The sequence below is a fragment of the Oratosquilla oratoria genome, chromosome 25 (assembly GCF_046742065.1).
Source record: "Oratosquilla oratoria isolate Oo_2021 chromosome 25, ASM4674206v1, whole genome shotgun sequence".
Classification (NCBI taxonomy): Eukaryota; Metazoa; Arthropoda; class Malacostraca; order Stomatopoda; family Squillidae; genus Oratosquilla; species Oratosquilla oratoria.
The window spans coordinates 31,162,100-31,177,942 of NC_134801.1; the positions used below are offsets into that span (position 1 = coordinate 31,162,100).

At 40.8% G+C, this 15,843-nt stretch overlaps 1 protein-coding gene across 1 annotated transcript in view; it reads left to right on the top strand.

The window, feature by feature from the left end:
* The first annotated feature begins 15,456 nt into the window (after positions 1-15,456).
* Positions 15,457-15,843, top strand: part of LOC143039064 (uncharacterized) — a 903-nt gene continuing 516 nt past the window's right edge. Inside the window, exon 1 of the mRNA XM_076208916.1 lies at positions 15,457-15,843. This exon is cut by the window's right edge and continues 516 nt beyond it. Within this exon, the coding sequence (XP_076065031.1) occupies positions 15,457-15,843 (387 nt within the window).

Consider the following 15,843-nt stretch of genomic DNA (forward strand, 5'->3'; position numbering starts at 1 on the left):
GAATAAAATCGCCTGGCGACAGGGAGGCTAAGTAAGCGTGCAGTCCAGAGCAAACGTTTGGACCCACACAGAGTTTTTCATGACAAAGTTCATATTCTTCGTCTGACCAAATTTTATTTGTCTATTCAAAAAAATTACCCAGTTGTAAGCTATACTATATACAAAAATATATCACGTGGTCGACAAAAACCAATTCTATTGACGTTGTGAGAACTTTAGCGTAGGTCAAAACCTTTGTTCGTGATTACTGTGCATAATGACTAGTTAAGTCATAAAACCGTACGTTTTCGTCTAGTTTCTTTAGATGAACACGAAATTCGCCAACAGCAAGATGCCGTGACAAAAGTTTGTTTGGATGGTGTTTCAAATGTGACCACTGACTTTGGTTTGTGTTAAAGTCGCCTGCAGCCTCGTTTTGTTTTATTCGCATTCTAATCAATCTGGATGGAAACTTTGAACATATTTGCTGCCTCTTTATGGCTTTAGTATTTATTACAGGTGCCACCAGGCGATTTCATTCAGTTGAAGGAATGCCCCCTTTGAAGATAGACCAAATTTTTGCGAGAGAGACCAGACTACTTTATTTGGCTGTGGAAGAGCTCTTCGTCTGGTACGGTCTCATTGTTCGTAGTTGAGTCCTTCATAACTAAATCCGTAAACTTACAAAGAACTTGAACTGCGAAAAGAGAGATTGTTTCAAAAATTGTCCTGAAATGTCTTGACAGCAGTCATAGTGAGTTCGTGTCCGTTTGTGATGTTGTAGTATTCCTAATTAAGGATGAATGTAGCATATTACTGAGAGTGTTTTCCAAAATCTTGCGTTTTCTTCGGTTGGGTGATTCTTCTTGAATCGAGTTGGTATTGACGTCATCAGGAAAGGATTCTTGTCAGCCATGAACCACTGAACTTATTTCGAAAACGACGTAGTATCCAAAACATATACAAACATTCAATGAATAATGCTGTTTTTCAGTTGAAAATCCATTTCAGCTCTTTGCTGTGATTTGCAACGTTCCATGAGCTCTTCCTGGTCAAACTCTCATCATTGTCATATCTAAAGAGACGTTAGAACCTGCCTCTTTTGGAGAGAACTTGCTGAAGACAGAGAATTTTTATATCTCTGTTCGCCTGATTCTTTGTTTAGACTTCTATTTTCAATTGATACAAGAAATTCAATGTTCTATGTACCTTACAATGAGAGGGAGAAACCAGCTCTTGCCTTCGAGTTCCTCTCGGAACATGACCTTTCCTTCGACCACGAAGAAGGTGTTGTAAACCTCGAACTCTTTGATATGGCCTGGCCTGAGTCGAAGTTCTCTCTTGACTTTCATGGTCAAAGACCTGAGTTCGATCCCTCTTCTCCTTTTGTACACCAAAGTCTTTGTATGACACAACTTAGGGACCACTTTATATACGTTGCTTAGGCAAACGCTGAACCATTTTATTAACAGATGTTCACTTGGATTTTTTCTAGCGCTTCCCTCTCATCATTTCAGGTCTCTTCTATGGGGCGTGAACAGTTAATCACTTCAGGCTGAGGTCCTGCTAGCCTGTTAGCTAAATACTAAATGGGGAAATATATCACGCACTCATGTTGACGTTGTGAGAACTGTAGCCAGAGTTAAATTTTTGTTCGTGACTATATAAGTCGTGAAGAGCAGTAGAAGAATGTCGTACTGTCTTTGCGTCGATTAGATGCGGGGAAGACAGACGTCCAATAAAGTGCAAACCTGGTGACTTTATCGAAAGGTCAATTTCATGATGGTAGACATTATCAAACGACCTATTCCAGATTTAGTTCCCGCAGTCCTGCTTCAACTTGCAGTTATTGCCACAAATTTAGACATAGTTTCGCTGAATGTAGGAAAAGGCCCAATATTCAAACTCGTTCTCAACCAGTGGTTATTTAAAATAATTCTCCGGTCCAACTAGCTATTGTAGCCCAGCTAGGACCAATTGACAAGGTAAATCGTCCTCCCGAAGCATGCCCAAAACCCACTTCCTCATCCCAAGAGACGGAATCCTAGGTCACCCCTTCCTGTTCACTCCTTCCACATCTGCCTTCCAAACCTCTTTTACTAGTCTTTCTTCACTCATTCTTTCCATGTGTCCAAAACATCCCAATACTCTTTCATCCACCCTATCTCCCAACTCCCTTTCCACCCCCGTTCTCCTCCTCACCTCCTCATTTCTCACTCTATCCAGCCTAGTAATCCCTATCATACTTCTCAGACACCTCATCTCAAACACATTCAAACTCCTTCTCTCTTCCTCTCTTATGTTCCATGTTTCTGCCCCATACAGTTCTGCTGGCACAATCACTCCTTTATACAATTTCCTCTAAGCATCCATTCCCAAATGTCTATTTCTCATTACACTATTTAATCCATCAAGACATTTACTTGCTTCTCTCAATCTAACATGTACTAAGGTAAATTCCCCTATAGTCACTAATGACCCCATTATTGATGAGACTTCACTAGAAGATCCATCCATTTATCTTGTATGTGCTGTAACTAGGCCTCAAATCAGAAAACAAAGTGTTGTACAAAACGTTCACACTTCACAAGACAACACAAACACAGGTAGTACACGCGCCGAGGACATAGAATCCTTGGGTATTGAACACACTTCCTGGAAAACTGTAATGCTTCTTTCACTCCAAATACTTCCCTTTCTACTGTGACTAGGGAATCATTAATTAAAGGCCAGAAGGAGAATGAAACCCTTTCTCCCCTTTGGGATCAATGTGTGACCAAAACACAATCCGAGACATTATCTCGATGTTATTACCTTGAACAAGGTATTTTAATGCGCAAATGGTTAGCGCCTAATGTCCCGCTGGACCAGTTTTGGCAAGCCAGACATCAAATTATTATCCCCACATGCATGAGGTCACAACTCCTGCAGTTGGCCCATGACACTCCTTTGGCAAGCCACCAAGGAGTCCGAAAAACATTGGCACACATCACTAGACATTTTCATTGGCCTCATATCAGAAAAGATGTATCACGTTACTGCAAGCAATGTCACACGTGTCAGATGGTAGGCAAACCAAATCAACCCGTTCCTAAAACACTCATACAACCTATTCCTGCTATGGGAGAACCCTTCTCCAAAACTATCATAGATTGCGTAGAACCGTTACCTCCTTCAAAGAAAGGACACAAGTTCTTGTTGACAATCATGTATCTCGGTACTAGATGCACCGGAGCAATTCCATTGAGAAACATTAGGTCTCAAACTGTTGTGAAGGAATCAATCATGTATTTTTCTTTGATGGGTTTCCCCAAAGAGATACAAAGTGAACAAGGCACAAGCTTTATGTCAAGCCAGTTTGAACAGAGCTTGAAAGGATTAGGAGTGCAGAGTAAAAGAAACAGGTTATTGAAGGAAAGAAAGAGGTGTAAGAGGAGGAGGTCTTCTGAAAGCGACAGTAGTGAAAGAAGCATATCAGAGGAACCAAAAGAAATAGAAGAGACAGTAAGTAGTTCAGAGGACTCAGACCACGAGCAGAGAAGAAACAGGTACAAGACAAAGGAGACTGATAGAGGTACAACAAGTCAAAGGAGTGAGTCAAGGTGAGTCAAGGAAAATAAACCCTTGTAAGAAAAGTAATTCTAGTTGTTCTATACATAGAACATAGGAACATGGGAACATAGAAACAAATAAAATCTTAAGAAAGAGTGACTTAGAAGAGGTGAATGAAAATATAAAAGTAGATGGGACACCAAGAGTGACAATGCTGATATTAGAAAAACTGAATCCAGTCAAAGATCTATGAAGAAAAGAAAACGGAAAAAAAAATTATTGGTTAAAGAAGAATGCTGTATGTCTTTTCTTTTTTAATATTTCTTTTTCGTTCCTGCGATTCCTTGCATCACTTACCCTTGCGGGGTTTTTTTTTCAGTTAAACTTTTTTGATGAGCTACGGTTTAGTGAGGAATCTCCCTCGATTGAATGAAATCGCCCGGCGGCAGCCAAAACAAATGAACGGGTCGTTAATAGCAGCGATGGTCTTGATGAATAGAAATTTGATTGATGTTTATTGTAAAGGGCTCTCTCAATTGAATAAAATCGCCTGACGACAGGGAGGCTGAGTAAGTGTACAGTCACGAGCAAAAGTTTCGACCCATCCAGAGTTTTTCGTGATACGAAATTTAGATTCTTCGTCTGACCCTTTCTTTTTCCTTTATTATTCAAGAAAATTACCTAACATTAAGCTAAATACTACATAACAAAATATATCAGTGGTCGACAAAAACCAATTCAATTAACGTTGTGAGAACTTTAGCGCGTGTCAAAGCTTTTGCTCGTGAGTGTACATAGAGATTGGTTGGGTTATAAACCCGCGCGTTTCTTTAGATGAACACAAAGTCCGCCACCAACAAGAAACCGTGACAAAATTTGAGTGATATATCAAATGTGACCACCGAATCGCCAAGACTTTGGTTAGTGTTAAGGTTGCCTGCAGCCTGATTTTTTTCCTAATGAATCTGGAGTAAAACTGAACATATTTGCTGCCTCTTTATGGCTTTAGTATTTACTTCAGGTTCCGCCAGGCGATTTTATTCAGCTGAGGGAATACCCTTTGAAGATTGACCAAATCTTTACCAGCGTGACCTGACTACTTTATATGGCTGTGGAAGACCTCTTCGTCAGTTAGGGTTCTCATTGTTCGTAACTGAGTCCTTGAGTACTAAATCCATAAACTTACGAAGGATTTTTGCTTTGGACGGCGAAAAGGGCGATCATTTCAAACATTGTCCCTAAATCGTCTTGACAGCAACCATAGTGAGTTTGTGTCCGTTTGTGTTGTTGTAATATTCCTACTTAAGTATGGAGAAAGCTATGGGAAAAGGTAAGGATGTTTTTTGGGCTTTTATGGATCTGGAAAAGGCTTATGATAGGATAGACAGGAAGGCACTGTGGGAGGTACTGCAGATATATGGGACAGGAGGAAAGCTGTTAAGAGCAGTAAAGAGTTTTTACAAGAGTAGTAGAGCTTGTGTTAGGATTAGAAATGGGGAGAGTGAATGGTTTGAGGTAAAGGTGGGACTTCGTCAGGGATGTGTTATGTCGCCTTGGCTGTTCAATCTTTACATAGATCGGGTGGTGCGAGAGGTGAATGCAAGGGTGGTGGGTCAGGGGTTGGAGATGATTAAAGAAAATGAAGAAAAGTGGGAGATGAGCCAGTTGTTGTTTGCTGATGACACTGCGCTTGTAGCAGGATCAGAGAAGGGATTGAGGAAGTTAGTAACAGAGTTTGAGAAGGTGTGTGAAAGAAGGAAGCTGAAGATAAATGTGGGTAAAAGTAAGGTGATGAGATGTACAAGGGGAGAGAGTGACAGCAGGCTGGAAGTGAGCATTAAGGGTGAAAGACTGAAGGAAGTGGATAGTTTTAGATACTTGGGTGTGAATGTGGCAGGAAAGGGAGAAGTGGGGGTGGAGGTAGGATGTAGATTGAGAGAAGCGAGTAAATGCCTTGGTGGATTGAAAAGTGTAATGAGAAATAGACATCTGGGAATGGATGCTAAGAGGAGGTTATATGAAGGAGTGATTGTGCCAACGGGGCATAAACATGGAACACGAGAGAGGAAAAGAGAAGGAGTTTGAATGTGTTTGACATGAGGTGTCTGAGAAGTATGATAGGGATTACTAGGCTAGATAGAGTGAGAAATGAGGAGGTGAGGAGGAGAACAGGGGTGAAAATGGAACTGGGAGATAAGGTTGATGAAAGAGTATTAGGATGGTTTGGACACATGGAAAGAATGAGTGAAGAAAGATTAGTAAAAGAAGTGTGGAAGGCAGAGGTGGAAGGAAGGAATATGAGGAGGCGTCCTAGATGAGATGGATGGATGGGGTGAAAGGGGCATTGCAAAAGAGAGGAACGTCTGTTGAGGAAGGACGGGAGAGGACAGAAGATAGGGGTGAATGGAGAGGGGTTGTGTATAGATGATGCTGTGATGCATGAGGGGGAGTGGGTGGGGGATGGGGGTGAGGAAGTATGTATGAGAAAAAAAATTGACGCAGGCCGAAGGGATTTCTCCCCGTCTTCTCCTTTTCTGCATGAGGGGACGGAGAGGGGGTTGCCGAATTTATGAATCGGCCTTGCTGTGGATGCGCTGTATCTTGCAACACTGCTTCTGACCTAGTGCATTGGACAGGATGCAGGGATGACCCGTCATCCAGGAGGTGCCAAGATAAGAGGGAGGGAGGAGGGTGGAGGGGAGTGGAATATATAGGAAATGGAATGGGTGGGAGTGGTTTCTATGCCTTTTTCTTTTTGGCTACCCCTCGTGTAGGGGGAAAAAGCCTTTGGTATATGTATGTATGTATGTAAGTTTGGAGGCAACACATAACTGAGGGTGTTCCAACCGCTTGTGCTTGCCTCTGCTGGGTGATTCTTCTTGAATCAAATTTGCACTAACGTCATCGGGAAAGGATTTTTGACAGCCATGGACCGCTGAATTTATTTCGAAAACGACATAGTATCCAAAATATACAAAGAGAGAGAGACGAACATCCAATGAACAATGCTGCTTCAGATGAAAATTCATTTCAGTGCCTTACTGTGATTTGCAGTGTTCCATGAGCCCTTCCTGGTCAAACTCTCATCATCATCAATATCTAAATGGACATCAGAATTTCCCTGTTTTTGACAGAATTTGCTGAATAAAGAGAAATTTCATTCCCAATTCACCTGATGTTTTATTAAGTCTTCCATATTGAATCGGCCCAAGATATTCAATGTTTTGTGTGCCTAACAATGAGAAGGAGAAACCAGCTCTTGCCCTCGAGTTCCTCTCGGAACAAGAATTTTCCTTCAACCACGAAGAAGGTACTGTAAACCTCGAACACTTTAGCATGGCCTGACCTAAGTCGAAGTTCTTTCTTGACTTTCTTGGTCAAATTCCTGAGTTCGATCTCTCCTCGTCTCTTGTGCGTCGTGACGAAGTTCCTTATTCGAATCCATTGAGCTTGCAAGAAATATTTTCCGTTGTTGATCTCCTTGGCTACTGTGTCTCCGAAAGCCGCTAGACAATCCAGAAGAACGATGGCGTGTTCCGGTTTGTACATCTTGAAGTGCGACAACGACACCGTGGTGGAGACTTGCCATCGCGAGCGAAGACTAAGAAAGTGAAATTTTATTTTGAGCATCAGAATATGGCCTTCTTGTCTACCTTTTACCTGCTGCCGAAGCCGTGACCTTTCTTGCCCAATCAGCTCGGAGAGTCACCAGGAGCCGTTGGGAGATGAGCCGAAGGAAAGATGGCGGCTCAGGCCGCAGTGGAGCGCCAGGTGTGTGTTCTGATCCAGAAAAAAAAACATCCGGAGGTAGGAGACACTTTTGTACATTCTCTTGTACCAAGCCGTGTATGGCAGACTCATTTCACACCAAAGGTTTTGTATGACACAGCTTAGGGACCTCTTTACATATGCTGTTCAGGCAAACGGTGAACTATCTTATTAAAAGAAAGTTCATTTTAATTAACGTTCTGTTGATAAGATTTGGCCCGATTTTTCTTTTCATTTTTAATCAATCCTAGCTCTTCCCCCTCATCATTTCAAGTCTCTTCTATAGAGACGTGAACCGTTAATTCCTGAGATCCTGCTAGCCTGTAAGCTCGATACTACATAAGGAATTACATCACATACTCATATTGACGTTGTGAGAACTGTATCGAGAGTTTTTTTTTTCGTGACTGTACAAACCGTGAATAGTAGAAGAAATTACGGGGGAATACGACTGTAGTAAGAGAAGAATACCATGGTACCTGTTCGTCGACTGGACGCGGGGAAGGCAAACTTCCAATTACGTGCAAATCTCTGTGGTGTTATCGAAAGTTTACTCCCAGGAGGCACTCAGAAGCAGACGAGACCTTTACCTCTATTTTCAAACAACCGTTAGACTCGAACCCGGGTCCTCGCGGTTCAAAGAAATCAACGCACCACTTCACCTCACTTTCGGTTTTAAGCTTGTACTCGTAGTTCCTGAGGCGTTTGTTTTATTTGAATTAAATCGCCTGGCCGCACTTGAAGAAAAACATGAAATATCTCTCGCTATCGAGCTGAGAAAACTTCGTGAACACCGGCATCAAAATAAAAAAAGGGAAACTTGAGAATTATTTTAGTCTAAGTAAATTCATCAGCACGATTCATTTCCAACAGAAATAGCCGTTATTTCCGTTAATTCTAATCGCGTCAGTGCCGACTGACCCAGTGCCCGACACTTAGTCTCTTGTAGGTCCGTTGATTGCTGCGCTTTATCTTTTTTCGTCCTACACAGGCGTGAGAAAGTATTTCTAAGAAAAGAATAATTGCCCTTCGTTGAGATATGATAATTATATATACTTCTTTCGTAATAAAGTTGTTAGAAAAAACATGCTGCTCATTACAGTAATAGATTCATATATTTGCAGTACTATTTGCCTCCTTTTTCTAAGTCTTAATAGTGTCATTTTAATTAGATTTAATGGAGATTCTGTTAACGATCCAATAGAGCTAAGAATGCCGTAACTGTATATTTTTATCCGAGTGATTGATGGTATTCATAATCGTTCATAAACCTTGATTTACTTTTATGGCTCATTTATTAACCAAAATAAACTTTGTTTTTTTAACGTCTATGTTTTGATGAATTAGAAAAGTAAATAATGATCTCTGAATTAACCGTGTACACATTTTATTTGAACCAACACTCATTCGGGCAGCTTTAGATATCTCTTTGTGTAAAATAAGATGTATAATATACATATGTATATAAATTTGATTAAAGTTTATTTCGCTCTTATAGCAAACCCCACACCACCCCTTTCCTGTGAGTCGTAGCATATTTTTTTTAACCACAAACGCCTCACCTCCGCACACCCCACACTAGACGTGTTATTTATTTATTTTTTTTCATGCGTTACTGTTCTTTTCCTATTCTTTTGGACCTCAAAAGCCAAAAATTGCATTCATTTCCATGTAGGATGTGTGGAAACATTGCCGCATGGAGGCTTTTTTTTTTTTTTTTTTTTTTTTTTCTATCTTACCAAAAGCGCCAATTCTGAGGCATTTCTAAGTACATTTTGTGATATAATTTTTTATCTATCCAAGATAGATAAACAAATTAGGTACCAATTGAAAGAATAGAATATGCTCTAAATATAGAAACCATTTGAATTGAAAATCCATGTGAACAAGTTGTATAGATGTAAGGACAGGAATTTTGAAGGGATATTATTTTTGGAATTTCGTTTTATTTATCTATTTATTTATTTGAGTGTTGACTTGAGAGACTGGGTAGTATGGACGTCGTGACGGTTTTACTCAACCAAGAAGCAAAGTAGAAAATAGAGCCTTAATAGACCATGAATTTATTCTATTCTATGTCTGCCCATCAAGATGTATTGGCAAAGAGCCTTACTATAATCATTGAAGAAAAACATACAATAGGAGATAGCTACAAATATATTTCAGCTGATTTTGGTTCAACTAATCTTCGGGGCGACATTAGAATGTTCTCGAACATAGCGGGCGCACTGTAGCTCCGCCCACCCGTGACGTCACTGACACGTTCGGACAGAGGCGTAAACTAAGGCCATTAATTTTAAGAGTAATAGGAAAAATTCCCAACTTTCAGTTCAGGATTCCACTAGAGAAATAGTTTAGGGAGAGATTGTAGCAGCTAGGGGCTGTGTTGAGAAGCGAAATGAAGTTTTACGAAATAATACAACAGGGAGGTTAGTAGTTTACCCATAGATACGAACACATAGCCGTCTCGTTTTTTTTTGTGCGCAGCTAAAATTTTAATCTGATGCCAAAAACTATCCCGATAACAGGTATGGGTACGTTCTGTAAGATTAATGAAAATAAATGTCAATATGTGAGTTAAATGATATAGTGCAGATATAGTAGGTAGATAGTTATTATTATTATTAAGTTTTGAATCTGATGCCAAAAACTATCCCGATAACAGAAAAAAAAGGGTTTAAGGGAGTGTACTCCACAAACACTTTGCGTGGAAGGAGTTAGACGGTAATCCTTAGAGTACAATTCTGTCTGTGATCGTTCTCTAATAAGAATACGGGGTTGAAGGTAGACACAATATTGTAAGTAGACTTATACAGTGACCGGAAGGTTGGAGCGTAAATAACTACGTTTTTCCACGTGCCTGTGACCTTACTTATGATGCCCATAAGCAAAAAAAACTGTGTTATTAAATGTCTCGCATACCCATATATTTTTCATACTGTAAGGATCAATAGATTGTCTAGTTGGAGAAAACCACAATATACTTTTGTATTTTCTTACTATATTTTTGCTTCAGTGTAATAATTAACACATAGAAAACCTTCACTTATATTCTTTTACTACCCCACTTGGGCATAGGCCTTTTCGCTACCCAGAACCAACCCCGAATGACCTGAGGAAAGGGGACGGAGTCAGACGTGAATAACAAGGAGCAGTTTCCATTTATGGTCAGATATATCCATATAGACGATTGGGTGGTGGCAGCGTATACCTTGATTTCTTATTTCCCAAATCGTTCTTATGTGGGTATCTCTGATCACTCCCATTGGAGGTGCTCTTGGTTAAACACTAATCAATCGCGGCACCACATAGACACGGTAAAGGAAACATGGACTGGAGGTGAAGCTTTTATTCCTGACGTTTCGTCTATCGACTTTCTCAAAGGAATAAAAGCTTCACCTCCAGTCCATGTTTCCTTTACCGTGTCTATACATTAGAATTGATTATTTTTCCCGTGAATTTAAAAAGAAATACGAAATCGTTGAAAATCGTTACTTTTTTTGCTAACCTGGAGACATGGTTTTTGTATGAATGTTAGAATTTTAAGTGAATTTAGACCAAAAGTCATGTATAACTTCAGCATTTAATTTCATATTTCATATTTACAGAAACCTGTTAATGATATTGGGCAATACTGAACAGAACAAAAGCAAGGACAGCACAGAAACTAGACCCAAACCCAGAAAACTATCCACAACGTATTTTACAATAGCATTAAGCAAGGAGCTACGAGGACGCACAGTTGATGTCTCAGAACCTCCACCTGCAGTCCACAAGCAAGCATCAAGTCGGCCGTCCACCAGATCTCTCACTGAAACCTTCCTGGTCGGATACCCTTCAGCTTACATCAGTGGTTCTCAGCTTCCCACCAACAGATAAGCATTCCAGTACTTCCTTTATCTCCAAAGTTTACCAGAAAATACAGGGAAACCCATGGTTCAAGACCTCGCCTATGAAACAGTTGAAGCTATCATCCCATTCTGGCAGATGACTAGGATCAAGACGATGACCAGACAGAACTGCATGAAGTTCTTCATGAATCTTCATGACAAACACAGAGTACTGATGAGGAGTGCATTTGTCTTGGAACTGGACAGCCTGTTCGACATAGGAGCTCCAGATGCTGTCCTGGATATTGAGAGCAACAGACTGTTATCCAGGGGGAAGAAAGATGAGGACATCAGGTTCTACCAGGAGCAGAGGACTGAGAGGAAAAGTCGCATGTCTGGCTATGACAAGATTTTTGAGACAAGATCCCAGCAACAAGTAGGCTGGACTGAAAGGCAACTGCAAAGGCAAACAAGGTAATCTTGCCTTCATATTTTTATTAATCATACTTGTGAATATCACAACAAGAAGGAAATTTTACATGCTACCACATTGTATTATTTTGCAGTTTTACATGCTTACCACATTGTACTATTTTGCAGTTTTATTTGCTTACCACATTGTATTATTTTGCAGTTTTACATGCCTACCATATTGTATTATTTTGCAGTTTTATATGCTTACCACATTGTATTATTTTGCAGTTTTACATGCTTACCACATTGTATTATTTTCCAGCTGCAGCAGAACAAGAGGCTGTTACTCACATGAATGACATTACCCGGGATGATTCCAGTGACAGTGACGCTAACACAAAGGATATGAATTACCAGCACCCTCGTCCTGGATGTTCTTACCATGAAGACATTGTGGCTTTGACATTCCCCAAGAGAGTCATGGAATGCGATGCCATCTGCAATACAGCTGATCGTTTTGGCTTGTCTGACAATCAAATTAACTACCCTAGTTTCTGCCACGTTGAAAGCTGGTGGGGTTGATCTGGAAAAATTGATAATTTCTAGATTAACAACACGTCATAACAGAATGCTCTCAAGGTACATCAGCCAGAGTTACATGGCGGAGTTCAGTGGGAACCTTCCCCATCCTGCTGCTCTACACTGGAATGGGAAGATGCTCAGAAACGTCCTGGATAGTGAACCTGGAACCAACTCAGAGACTTTAGCCGTGCTCGTGTCTGAACCACCTGCCTATACTGAAGGGAAGTTACTGGAAGTAACCTGTCATTGACAGCTCAACAGGCACAGCTCAAGCTGAGGAACCAATGAACTTGTTGGAGACATGGGGGCTTACAGGTGTCATAACTGCCTTTGTTTTTTATGCTACATCCAGTAACAAGTAGAGTACATAGGGGAGCTGCCAAACTGCTTGAGGAAAAGCTGAGCACTAAGGTGTTTTACCTGGCGTGCAGAGACCACATCCTGGAAGTGTTAGCTGGAGCAGTCTGTTAAAAGCTGTTTGGTAATGTGAAGAGTCTAGAGAATCCCTGGTTCAGACACTTCAAGGATGTGTGTGGGGAAATGACAACAAACACCCCTAAAACCCTGATGATCACAAGCAAATGGCTCAGGGAAAAAAGAGGGGTTGTAAGGAAATACTTCATGACTACAAGGAAATGGCTGAGCTCACAGTGATTGTTCTTGGATGCACACCTCTCCGTGGGATTCACTGGAGTCGACCAGTGGCCATTAACCAGGCCAGATGGATGGCCAGGAACTTGTATTCCTTGAAGATGCTGATGTTTTGTGACCAGCTTGAGTATGGTGAAAAGACTGTTGTAAAGCTGGGACGACTCAACATCTTCCTGGCGCTGTTCTCCACACCAATCTGAATGATGTCAACATCTGCTGCGGATGCTTCTGTATATGATCTTCAACTCATCAAGAACATTTTGAGGTACAAGAGATCCGACCCAGCTGTTGCTGAGGCAGTTATTCAGAAGATGGAAAACCACGTGTGGTATTTGACACAGGAGGCCATTCGCGCTCTTCAGCAGCAGGCTGAGTGACAAGCAGAAACAGGACGTTGCTGCTCAGCTGCATGTCATTCAGAAGCCAGACAGCAGTAATGTCCTAATGAAACATCTTACCTTGCTCTTCACTCACTCCTCCCAAGTTTTCATGAAAAAATCCAAATGTGAATTCAAAAAATGTACCTTTAATAACATTCTACATCCTAAGTTCTCATAACTTTCCAAAAGTTTTTCTACGAGCTGCTTGTAGTTTTGGTCTTCATTATTACCAAGGAATCCATTAACTTTACATCGAAATGCACACCACGCATCTCTTTCGACACCACTCATTGCATTCTCAAGTTGCATTGATTACTTGCGGACCAATAAATATACCACCCTTAAACTTGGCCTCTAATAAATTTGGAAAGAGTAGACGAATCTCTTGAAGTGCTTTTCCACCATGATCTCATGCTTTCACAAAATGTTTAACCAAACCAAGCTTTATATGAAATGGGTTAGCAACACTTTGGTAGGCTCTACAAGAGGCTGTCTAATAACATTGAGTTTTTTTTGTTGCAAATCATCTCCACTTTCTGGTAGTGTTCATTATCAGCCTGACTGTCCCATAGGCAAAGAAAACAGGAATATTTGGTGTACCTACCCTGTAATTCAAGTAATTTACCCTCTTGAGAAATATTTTTACATTGTCATATTCTTCCTTCATCTGTACCGAGTATGCTATGGGCAGGGATGGATACTGATTCCTACTATGTAGTAAAACAATTTTGAGGCTTTTTGTAAAATATCTATGAACAATTGCCATTGTTCAGGGTTATGATCAATTCCAATAGCTATAAATAAGCCCTTAATATCTTCGCAGAAGCAGAGATTCTCACATACTGTATATCAGAGTATACTTCAAATTCCTCATGGCGCTTCCTGTATACCGTTGATCTACAGTCCTCCCCCAATAGATTCCATTCACTCAGTCTGGATGCTAAAAGCTCAGCTCCTGACTTAGTGATGTCCAAGTCCCTGATGAGCTCATTCAGTTCACGTTGATTTAGAAAGTGTGGGTACTCGGTCTTGGCTCAAATTTTTTATCCATTTCTTCACTGTCACAACCTTCCCATTCTCCATTAGATCCTCTACCTAAAAAGAGAAAAATACATTTATCAACTGGAACGTGAATATGAATTGTATGGGTAATCGCATTACAAGAAAACAAAGCTAGATTTTTGGAAGATTTCAATAATGATTGTTACAAAGAATAGAGCTCACAGTTTTATACGATTTACTTACATTTTCTGGTGGCCGTGGAACCAGTAAGGTATCATCATGTGGTACAGGTGCAATAGGGAGTAAAATGCTGTGATATAAAAGGGATTTTCTTCCCTTAGCTTTCTTGTACTTTGATATGTCGATCATGCAATAGTAGCAACCATCGTGATACTTTTTTGCCTCTCGCCAAACTCTCATTACAGCAAATGGCACTGCTTTTCTTGCACCTGTCAGCCATGCATCTAAATTTGATCGACAACCTCCACATATCAAAGGAGGGACCCATGGTTTCTCTTGTTCACCCACGCTCATTCCAAAGTATGGTATAGTCTACTGTATGAGCAATCCAGAACATCGCACCTTTCACAACTTTATGTAATACAAGCTTAGGTCCAACCTAGAAACCACATACAGAATGAATCTGGTGGATTCCTGCATCCTCTTGAAGCCATGGTCAAGAACGTCAATATTTATAATACAAACCTGAAAAAAGGACAGTTGTAAGCGACAGTTGTGTTTTTCGTACCCCATACCTTTCTTCATATTAGTAGAATTTCCTATATCACTAAAACAGTCAATGGTAAAAGAAAAGCAAGTACATATTTGAAACCAGCGCAAATTTCTGCATTAGAAATACTCAAGAAATTAAAAGCAAAAATTTTGTGAATTTTTTTTACCCGGTGTTATTTATCATTATTTATTTATCTTATCTATTTATTTACTTATTTAGTTACTTATTTGTTTATTCATCTTTTTTTTTCGCATCCGAAAATCATCACCAACCAAGGTCAGCAGAAGGGTTGATGGGTGAAACATTATTCCGACCTTTACTCCAGAGAGAACACTGTGATCCCCTCAGCCCTGGACGCCATTGAGTGTATGCCAGTCATGGAAAAACTCGATGCAGAGCCAACTGTGAATGAACTCAGTAAGGTCTTGGCAGTTTGGGAACAGGAAATGCACCAGACAGCGACAATATTCCCAAAAACCTCATCAAGCACTTCAAGACTACCCTACTGCAGCCTCTGCACGAAGCCCTCCACCGGTGTTGAAGAGAAGGAGCTGTGCCGCAGGATATGAGAGATGCCAAGATCGTTACCCTATACAAGACCAAGGGCGAGAGGAGCGACTGCAACAACTACAGAGGCATCTCTCTACTTGGCATCATAGGCAAAGTCTACGCTCGGGTTCTCCTGATCCGACTACAGAAGCTGGCTCTCAGAAAGGTCGGCTGTCCCCCAAAACTGCACAGCTTACTCGAGTCTTTCCACTCCAACATGAAGGGGACCGTGCAGTTCAATGGCAACATCTCCGAGCCCTTCAACATACGCAGCGGGATCAAACAAGGATGCGTGCTCGCCCTAACTCTCTTTGGAATCTTTTTCGCTCTCCTCCTGAGGCATGCATTCGGCACAGCACAAGAGGGAATATACCTGCGGACCAGATCAGATGGTAGGTTCTTC